Below are 10451 nucleotides of genomic sequence, written 5' to 3'. Positions count from 1 at the left end.
TAATTCTGTATCAACTTTTTCATGATGTCAAAAAGTCATAGCACAGGCTTGGATTATTGTTAACATAACATCTCGGTAATTGAAACAGTTCTAACCAACTTGCAGTTTTCAAATAATAAACAGCAATGTTAAAAAGTTCAGTGGCATATGAACTTGGTTGGTAATTAAGGTCAGACGACACGTTCCTCAATTTTAGATAACTTTTTCCAGGAATTTGTTAATGGTTTACTACTACTTTGACAAACCTTCTTGCAAAAAATTAGGGTACCTTACCAGGCATTTCTGCAAAATACTAGAGTATGCAATTTCCTATATAATCTTCTTGAAAATACACTTGAATTGCTGATATAAAAATAAATACATCTACACCACAGCGAAATTCACAATATTAGAAATATATATCCACCGGGGCGGGGATTTGAACTCACAACCTCTAGAAACTATACGCTTCTGGCAGTGAGCGGCCACGATTCTAACCACTCGACCATCTAGACATATAACCACATCTAAGTAAATTTTGATCATTTTTAAAGTAATTATAAAATTAATATTTGTTATTGGAACTCTTTATTACTATGAGAAACAAAAAAGATTCTCGAGGAACGTGTCGTCTGACCTTAAGTGATCAAATCTTCTGAGAAGCCCTTCTGAGAGTTTATGTTAACATGTTTAGCCTGAAGGGCACAGTGTGGTGTTTCTATCACAATGTAGACCAGAGACGCGTTCCATAGTTTAGGATAGGTAAGAGCTTATATATGAGCACATGTCTGGTGCCATATAATGACATTTTTACTCATAAGTAAACATTTATCCACTTCAGTTTTGAAGAGTTTTCCTAATGAACCGAAAATATAACTCTGAGTTTTTCTGATTAAAAAATTGTCTATTGTGGTTGTTTTCATCGTTCATGTTGTAATCTTTTCACAATTTCATCTTCAGAACTCAAGGTCAATTTTATCCAAACTATGAACAAAGCATTTTAATATGAAGGTGACTGCAGTTTCTTAAAATAGAAAGTTATACATGTCCTCTTTCAGAGTTTTTAGACCTGGATAAAGTTTTTGTTGCAGGTGCCCTCTGAAGATGATATCTTAGTTATTACTGGTCTTAACTTCACAAAACTTGCATGGATGATGCATCTTATGATACTGATGCACCTGACAGGCTTGAATTCTGAATCTGAGCCATAGGGTTCGGATGCTGGAGGAGATTAAGTTTTTGGGAACAGGTCAAATGTTTAATAGAAATCAGCTTTTTATAGTGTATATAACTATAACATAAAGGATTCGCAGGGGTAGCTTCAGATATAATATGATTAAGGTGGTGTCATAAAGGTGATGAAATTTTATAGGATAGATGTTATTATATCTTCTTCTGATATATGAAACAATGAAAGGGGCTTAATGTTTAACATAGAAATTTGTGAAGAAAAATTTGATCATCTTTGTAAACAAGGCCTAAACATGTAAATTATACGTCAAGTATTTTGTATTTGATCCCATAAAGCTTATTTAAAGTAAAATATATTTATATTGCACATGTGAGAAATGTGGCCCATGGGCCTTTAATTAATATTTACATTTACTATTTAAAATATATTATGCCACTCTAAGCTTTGGATGATAAGCTTCCTCTTTGAAAATGGGTTATTTTTGTTCTTAATGATGTGTGCATTTTAAGTCACTGTTCACTGAAGAATGTTATATGATACGATTGTGATACATGCACTTTTAGCAATAAGATTATTCAAGTTTATGGTAGTATGATTTATTCACTGTAGTTTGTAATTCCAGTAAGAATTATATGAAAGTTGTAATGAAAGAATAATTGTTTCATCTTCAAATATTTGACAATGATATTATTATAGCAAGTTGAGATGATGCGTTGTATTGCTTGTTTAATGTTTAAGTAGTTTACATGTACATGTACATGTATTTGATTGAATGGCGGATATATGTGACTACATGTATATACGTAAGTTGCTTTATCTGATCGTTTTCAACTCTATTAAAGGTTATCATCGATGATTACTTTAGCACACATTGTTGTATTTATTTGTAGTCACTGAAATACCCTGACATTCATATATTCATTATTAGTATAATTATTCATTAATCAATTCACCATGTTAGTAATATGTATAAGGTACCGGTACATAAAGTAGTATATTGTGAACTGTAATTTAATAATTAAAACTCTAAGATGTTGACTATGCATGGAAACGTACTAATAAAAAATATGTATCTCTCACATAGTCCCTCACGGTGCGTCCTACAGCGTCTTCTGGAACCCTAATGTGGACGTCCACGGCCACATCAACTGCATTCGTCAAGTCTGTGTCTTTCAGAATGTCCCTCCGTTGAATACCTATATTGTGCAGAATAGCACAGGCCGTCACTATTCGGAACGCTCTTTCTGTCTTGGTCCGAAGGCCACAGCGGAGAGCATGAAATCTCTTTTTCAAAACTCTGACGTGACTCTGAAATGTTATCAAAGAACTTACATCCAGCAATAAATAAGATTTTTCAAGTGAAATGTAATAACGCTTTACTATCATATTCCACTATACATAATTGCACATTTAATACTATATGTATGTGCCTTATAGAGGTAGCAATAATTTAGTTACATACTCAAGCATTGTGGCTGATTTTAGAAAATAACAGGTGTGAAATTGATTTTTGTAAGATTTCAATTTATCTACAAAGTTTGTTTCTCTGTCTTTTTGGTTTTGAGGCAGACAATATTATGCAATAGTTAACCTTGGTCTACAATGTGCTGCATTATAGCGTCTGTTTTCAGGAGCATCTTCCGCTATATACAGGGTCAAGAAATAGTTTTCAATTTAATTCAATTTATTATCGTTGAGCTTTACAACTCATCGGAATACAAATTATAATACATAAACAATTATATACAAAATTAATGTGCAATGTGCAGTAAGTGAGTGACATATTAAGACAATATAATCATGTACATATCTTAAAATATGAGTGGACGTAAATGTATGATAAGTAGCTTAAATGTAGTATTATTACAATGCTGTGCTCTCATTTTTCTCTCATTTTGCTCTCATTTTGAAAGCGCTAGACAAATATTTTCCTAGATTGTTGAGTTCCTTTGTATTGTTAAGACTTAAAACTTTAGCTAGCTTAAAAACTTTTGGTTTTTTTGTAATAAAAACTCTTTATATATTTCTTTCGTAATTCCGCGTAAAAAAGACATATGAGTATAAAGTGGAACTCATCTTCTAAATTTTTTTTGTTAAATGATTGCAAAATCTTTCATTTTTTTGGCACCTTGTTGTGTCGACCTGTTTCGATATTTAAAGAGTGTGATGAAGTTCGAAAAATACTTTTAATAATATTTTTTGAAATATAATTAATCGGTCTCCTAATATAAGTTTGCAAACAAAAATTATCCACAACATGGTTTCAGGCCGTGTAAAAAAAAAAAAAGATGTTCAAGTTGACTTGCTGTTTAAATGTTTTTTTTTTTTTTTTTAAATATATCACTGGGGAAAATAAGGTGTTTCTATATATCCGGCGACAATGAAACTAAAATGCTTTAGATGGTAAAAAGCACTTTATTTGAACTTTAGGTTGGTATGGGTGATTTCTGGGAATCCAAAAACTACACCCGGACAATCCGAAACCTAATCCCTCTCTCCCTGTATAACACAATATAAATAAGAATTGAAAACGATAAGAAAGACTTTGGACATCCGATGTTATTGGTCATGAATAAAGTGAGGCATTGCTATATGGAGGGTTTTTTTCTACAACTGCAAACTGTTTGAATTAAGGGGTAGAGATGAGCATAACGACCTTGATATTTCTCAGTTTGAAATAGTCGACGATGACACTGGCAAGTTCATACAGTTCGTGGGACGTACAAACAAAACCTTTAAAGGTGGGTTTAAACATCGCAATGTTGAGCACAAAGGAATTAAACATTACGTTACTACGGATGACAGTGACCGAAATATTGTCTGTTTGTACACCTCCTACATTGATCTTGTTGGTGACAAAGATGGACAATTCTACAAATCATAGATGCCATGGTATAACTGCAACAGACGGAAATTATGCTTTGGTGTCTGGGGATTTATACACAAATGCCTACAACATAGAGGCAATGGAAGTATCATAGGTTAATATTAAGTGAATGTTTAATGTTTAATATTGTGACCGAGTAAATAATAAAGACACGGTTCTGTGTTCAGGATGTTTTATATGTACAAAAAGGTGATTCTGTAAATAAATATAAACACATATAAATATATATACAATTTATACACAATAATTCGTTACGGTTTTAATAAAGCTTTAAACTTTATCATAATCTTAGTTTACTTTATGTAGATACTAAGAAAAGTTATGTTATATAAATTAATACAATAAATACCTTGTGCGAGGTGTTGGTGTACAAAATCGCCGGACCCACAGTGAAACAAAATCAAAAGTAACCGGGATTTATAATACTAGAAATGATCTGATTCGATAATACTAGCCAATGGGAACAACGGCCAATAGAAAAGTAAAGAAAGTGTTCACCAACTCAATCCACCTGCGCACAAGAACAAGCGTAACTTGTTAAATAATTAGATATTGTAAATTTTAAATCTGCCCACATACTCCCCTGCTTTGAATTTTATCGTCTCGATAAAAATCAAAATTCAAACACACACTAATCAACATAATATCATATATAAATCAAATGTTCAATACACGTATCACATTCACAGTCTATGATTCTTAATCCCACATACTCTTCTGTTTATCGCGTAATCGCAAACTCCGACGAAGAGATAAGGATGGCTTAACGTCACGTGCAGGGCAATTGTAACTGCTTATATATTTCGGCGGTACGCGTTTGATATCACGTCTATTAAGGGTACGCTGCTGTCCAGTGTCTGAAACAACTGTATACACACTGTCTTTGGCTGTTTGAACACGGTATCTTGTTGTACTCCAAAGGTCTTGAAGTTTGTGTCTTCCTGTAAAACCTCTGTTTCTTATGAAAACTTCGTCACCCACAACAATCGGATGATCCACCATTTTTGCGTCGAAGCGATCTTTCCTCTGTGATGCATTTTTTTCCAGGTTTCTTTTAGCATGCTGGAATAATTCACTAGCATTATTTCTGTGCTCTTGAATGAATTCATCGTAATTCACATCATTATCCGAGACAGAATCCGACACTGTTGACGACACAATAAAATCGACTGGAATTTTAGGTTTACGACCGAAAAATAAATAGAAAGGACTGTAACCAGTACTGGAATTTGGAGACACATTGTACGCAAAAGTTACATCAGATAAATGATCTGGCCAGAGTTTCTTCTTCTGTGGTGGTAGAGTTCTTAGCAAATCGTGAAGTGTACGGTTAAAACGTTCCGTCTGTCCATTGCCTTCGGGATGGTAAGCTGTTGTTCTTGACTTTTGTATGTCGTAGATTTTGCAGAGTTGTTTAATAATATCCGACTCGAAGTTTCTTCCCTGATCGCTATGAATTCTATCCGGTACACCATAGTGATGAAACCACTGTTGAATCAAACACAACGCAACGGTAGAAGCTTTCTGATCACGGGTGGCCACTGCTTGTGTGAATTTGGTAAAAACATCTGTCATCACAAGTACATTTTCCTTACCCTTAGATGGTTCCAATACTGTGAAATCAATTGCTAGAATTTGCAGAGGTCGGTTTGCTAGTAAGTGGTTCATAGCTGGTCTAATCTGTTGGTTTTCTGATTTGGCTACACAACAACGTTCACAGTTCTTGCAATATTCTTTGATCTCACTAAACATTCTAGGCCAATAACACCGGTCTTTAATAACACTGAATGATCTTTCGATTCCCTGGTGACCAAGGTTGTCATGACACTGTTTAAGAATTTCCAGTTTCAGTGAAGATGGTAAAACGTACTGTTTGGTTTCTCCATTAACAGGATCACACACAGTTCTGTAAAGTATTCCGTTATCCATACTTAAACGATTCCACTGCCTGAGAAGAATATTCACAGCCTTTTCACAGTTTTTCCTTTCTTCTTTCTTTGGATATACCCCCTGTTTCCAGAACTTTAAAAACTGATGAATGTCGTTGTCCTGAGACTGTAAGCGTTTCAGATCACTTTGACTGTATTGACGAAGAGAACATTGCAATTCAACACATATCACATCGGATGATTCTTGACACAATCTCTGTTGCACACACATAACATCTTTTGGAATTTCAGAAGACCAGAGATTTCCTAGACTGGTTGATGAGGTAAGTATTCCTCCTTCACTCACTGACTTACGTGAAAGAGCATCTGCATTTGAATTGTGTTTTCCACTGCGATATTTGATTTCAAAGTTGAAGAGAGCCAACTGTGACACCCAGCGTTGTTCGTATGCACTCAATTTAGAAGACTGTAGATACACAAGCGGATTATTGTCGGTATAAACGGTAAAAGAAGAGTTCACTAAATAATCCCGGAATTTGTCGGTAATACTCCAATACAATGCTAAAAGTTCCAGACGTCGCGAACTGTAATTCTGTACATTCCGTTCGTTGGGACGAAGTGATCTGCTGGCGTACGCAATAACACGTAATTGACCATCTTGGTGTTGCGAAAGTACCGCTCCGAGACCGTTGAGACTTGCATCGACTTCAAGCACAAAAGGTTTTGTGTAATCGGCATATCCTAGAATTGGTGCACTGGTAAGTAATTCTTTTAATAACACAAATGATTTTTCACATTCACTATTCCACTTTTCACAGAACAGCTTCTTAGATGCATTCGGAAACTTTCTGATTAAATTGTACAATGGCGCTGCAACTTTCGCAAAAGACTGAATAAAACGTCTATAATATGACGCCAATCCAAGAAATGAACGTAACTGTTTTGGTGTTGACGGTGTTGCCCAGTCACTCACAGCTTGCACTTTTAGAGGATCTGTGTTAATTCCATGCTTTGATACTATGTGCCCCAGGTATTTTACTTCCTCTTTGAAAAAATCACATTTAGATGGTTTTAATTTAAGTCCATGCTGACGAAGTTTCTGAAATACTACTTCCAATCTCTGAATTTGTTCTTCTACAGTCCGTGAAAACACAATAATATCATCTAAGAATACCAGGAGTATCTGGAAAACTTCATCACGGAAACAGTGCTGCATAAGTCTCTGAAAGGTGGCGGGAGCGTTACACAAACCGAACGGCATGGTGTTAAATTCGTATAGTCCAAATGGTGTAGTAAATGCTGTTTTGTATTTGTCGTTCTCTTCTACTGCAACTTGGTTATATCCTGAAGTCAAATCCATGGTCGAGAAATAACGGGAACCACACAGTGTATCAAATGATTCTTCAACCCGGGGGAGAGGATATGCGTCTTTGATTGTCTTAGAGTTTAACTTCCGATAATCAACGCACAGACGTAATTCACCATTCTTCTTGCGAACGATAACAATTGGTGATGCATACGCACTGGTACTTTCTCTTATGATATCTCTATGTAATAGCTCTCTAATATGTTGTTTAACTTCTTCAAATTGCGTCGGGGGAATGCGTCGGTACGGTAGATTGACCGATACTCCATCTGTCAGCGTTATTTTGTGTTTTACCGTATCTGTAAATCCTGTGTCTAAATCCGACTTTGAAAATACGTCATGATATCTGTGAAATAGTAATTCTATGCTTCGTTTCTCTTGGTCTGTCGCGTCAACTTTGTCCAAGTTTACAGGAATGCGGAACTCTGGATCACAGGAACGTTCGTTAGTAAATTCTGTCACATAACACTGCACAAATATTTCCTGTACTGTGCCACAATTGGAAAATTGCACAGGGTCACTAATTTCATTGATAACTTCTTCTCCTTTTGATAATATAGCAATGCGTGTTCGAGGTGAAATCCAGACATCAGAATCAGTTATGTTCGCTAGCCGCAAATAGAAATGGCCCTTGATCACTTGAACGAATGTCCGGACTATAACAATGCTGTCACTCAGGTGCTCGCTATGCGACAATGGTTCTGCTACGGCTGAGTAATTTCCAGGTATTGGCGGCCCAGTCGCGTTGATCACGATCACAGATCTTGCGGGGACTCTAACGGGATGTCGCGCAGACACTTTAGCAAAACCATACACAGTCCTGTTCTCTTGATCACACACTCGGAATGCTGACTTAATTTTCGAATTGCAGGATATTTCAGATACTTTCTCGTGATAATAATTTCCATGTTTTTGAATAAAAATGTCTCTGCACTGTCCAATAATGTTCATTCCTAAAATGCCCGGGATATTGTGTTTACGTTTCCGAGTCATTCCATCTTCTGTATCTTTAATTATCAGGATACCGCGATCTTCTATAACGTTTCCCATACATTCAACATCAGCTTCTATGTATCCGATATAAGGGATTGAAATTCCATTTGCTGCTTTTAAATTCAATTTCACATCATTCTTTATATTCTTACAGAGTGTTTCGATGTTGTTTCTATAAAAACTTTCCGTTATTGTAGTCACCATAGACCCAGTGTCTAATAAACAGTTAATTTCTACACCAAACATTTTAATTTTAACTGTAGGACTTTGACCAATAATATGATTGACACAGATGGAGTCCTCTTTATTTCCTACTGATGTCGGACTCTGCTCATCAGCAGGATCTATTTTCCCGATTGTTGGTAATTTGCCGAAGTGAGATTTCGTGGACAGTTTCTTTGGATATGATTTTCGCTTTTACATGTATAGCAACGGCGGCGGTTTAACTGTGGATATGGTACTCGGTATTGTTCTTTGGATTTGGATACAGTTTGCCGTTCAAGTAACTTTGTAAGATTGTCGATGTTTTGTTCCTGCCGTTGTATGACTTCTAAGTATTTGTCAATTCCGTGAGTAGTTTTCTCTGACTTCTGTGAAGATTCAGCGGCCTGTTTTTCTGTAGTATGTCTGTCTGTTGAGCACTTTGAGCGGTTCTTTTCTTCATCCTCTGAAAACAATATTGCTTCGTCCCGGAAGTCCAAAAAATGTATATCCGGCTGTTGACGAATAAGTCGTTTTAATTCTCTACGTAATGAGATATCATTCACATTTTGCGCAAATTGTTCACACAGGGTCAAATCAGGGTTTGGAATAATATCTGTGTTTTTCGTCGTAATTTTCTTGATGAGGTTCATCAGAGCGTAACTGTATTCTCGTAAAGACTCCCCTTCCATCTGTTTTCGCTCAAAGAAATTTCTCTGTAGGACTGTTATTCCTTCTTTGTCTCCAAATGTTTCACTTAAAATACGCAACACTTTTGTTGGATTGCTTCTTTCTTCATATGGCCGATATTTGATTTCTTCTTTTGCCAATCCAGTCAGATTTGAATATATGAAGTCGGTACTTTCTTCTCTATTTATCCGGTGACTTTTGATGACATGTTCAACTTCTTCTATCCAGTCGTCGACATGAATATCGTCTTTATCTTCATTTCCGCTGAATTTCTGCACATTACGGACTGGTTTTAGATAAGTAGTTTTGGATTTGTATTCTTCGTTGTCCTCATCTATGCGTCTATCGAGTTCTTTTTGTAGAGTTTTTATTTGTTGTCTTAATTTCTTTGTCGTCATGGTTCGGCGTTTAAAGGTATTTCTATCAAAAGAGGTAACGGTACGTTCCGGACTTTTCACAGGTGAGTTGTTTTCAGCGATGACTGCTCACTGGATTTTGTAGACATTCTTCCTCACACAAGAATCACCATTGACTGTAGATACCGGCGACGCCATTTGTGACCGAGTAAATAATAAAGACACGGTTCTGTGTTCAGGATGTTTTATATGTACAAAAAGGTGATTCTGTAAATAAATATAAACACATATAAATATATATACAATTTATACACAATAATTCGTCACGGTTTTAATAAAGCTTTAAACTTTATCATAATCTTAGTTTACTTTATGTAGATACTAAGAAAAGTTATGTTATATAAATTAATACAATAAATACCTTGTGCGAGGTGTTGGTGTACAAAATCGTCGGACCCACAGTGAAACAAAATCAAAAGTAACCGGGATTTATAATACTAGAAATGATCTGATTCGATAATACTAGCCAATGGGAACAACGGCCAATAGAAAAGTAAAGAAAGTGTTCACCAACTCAATCCACCTGCGCACAAGAACAAGAGTAACTTGTTAAATAATTAGATATTGTAAATTTTAAATCTGCCCACAATATGTTTGGTGGAAACCGCAGGGTAGTGTTGTTATTTGTCGGTTTATGTTAACAAATACTAGTATACGTAAGTTATTAAAATTATTTTAGCTGACACGTGACATGATGTGGCAGTGATGTACTACCAGATTTTATTGCGTTGACATCTATTTCAATGAATAATACTAAGTTTTTGATATTATTTAAAACAGTTATTCAAAGGAAGTGAACATGAAAAAAATAATTGTTGCTTAATAAATTATAAAAGCC

General features: G+C 35.4%; 1 protein-coding gene across 1 annotated transcript; it reads right to left on the bottom strand.

Moving 5' to 3' along the window:
• Positions 1-8618: 8618 nt before the first annotated feature.
• LOC128169846 (uncharacterized) lies at positions 8619-9335 on the bottom strand. Its single transcript, XM_052835898.1, has one exon. It carries the CDS (start codon positions 9197-9199, stop codon positions 8651-8653), a length of 549 nt encoding a protein of 182 aa, XP_052691858.1. The 5' UTR covers positions 9200-9335; the 3' UTR covers positions 8619-8650.
• Between the last annotated feature and the right edge of the window lie 1116 nt (positions 9336-10451).

The sequence above is a fragment of the Crassostrea angulata genome, unplaced genomic scaffold (genome assembly GCF_025612915.1).
Source record: "Crassostrea angulata isolate pt1a10 unplaced genomic scaffold, ASM2561291v2 HiC_scaffold_235, whole genome shotgun sequence".
Taxonomy (NCBI): domain Eukaryota; kingdom Metazoa; phylum Mollusca; class Bivalvia; order Ostreida; family Ostreidae; genus Magallana; species Magallana angulata.
The sequence above is the reverse complement of the archived record's forward strand: the minus strand, read 5'-3'. Positions and strand labels throughout refer to the sequence as shown.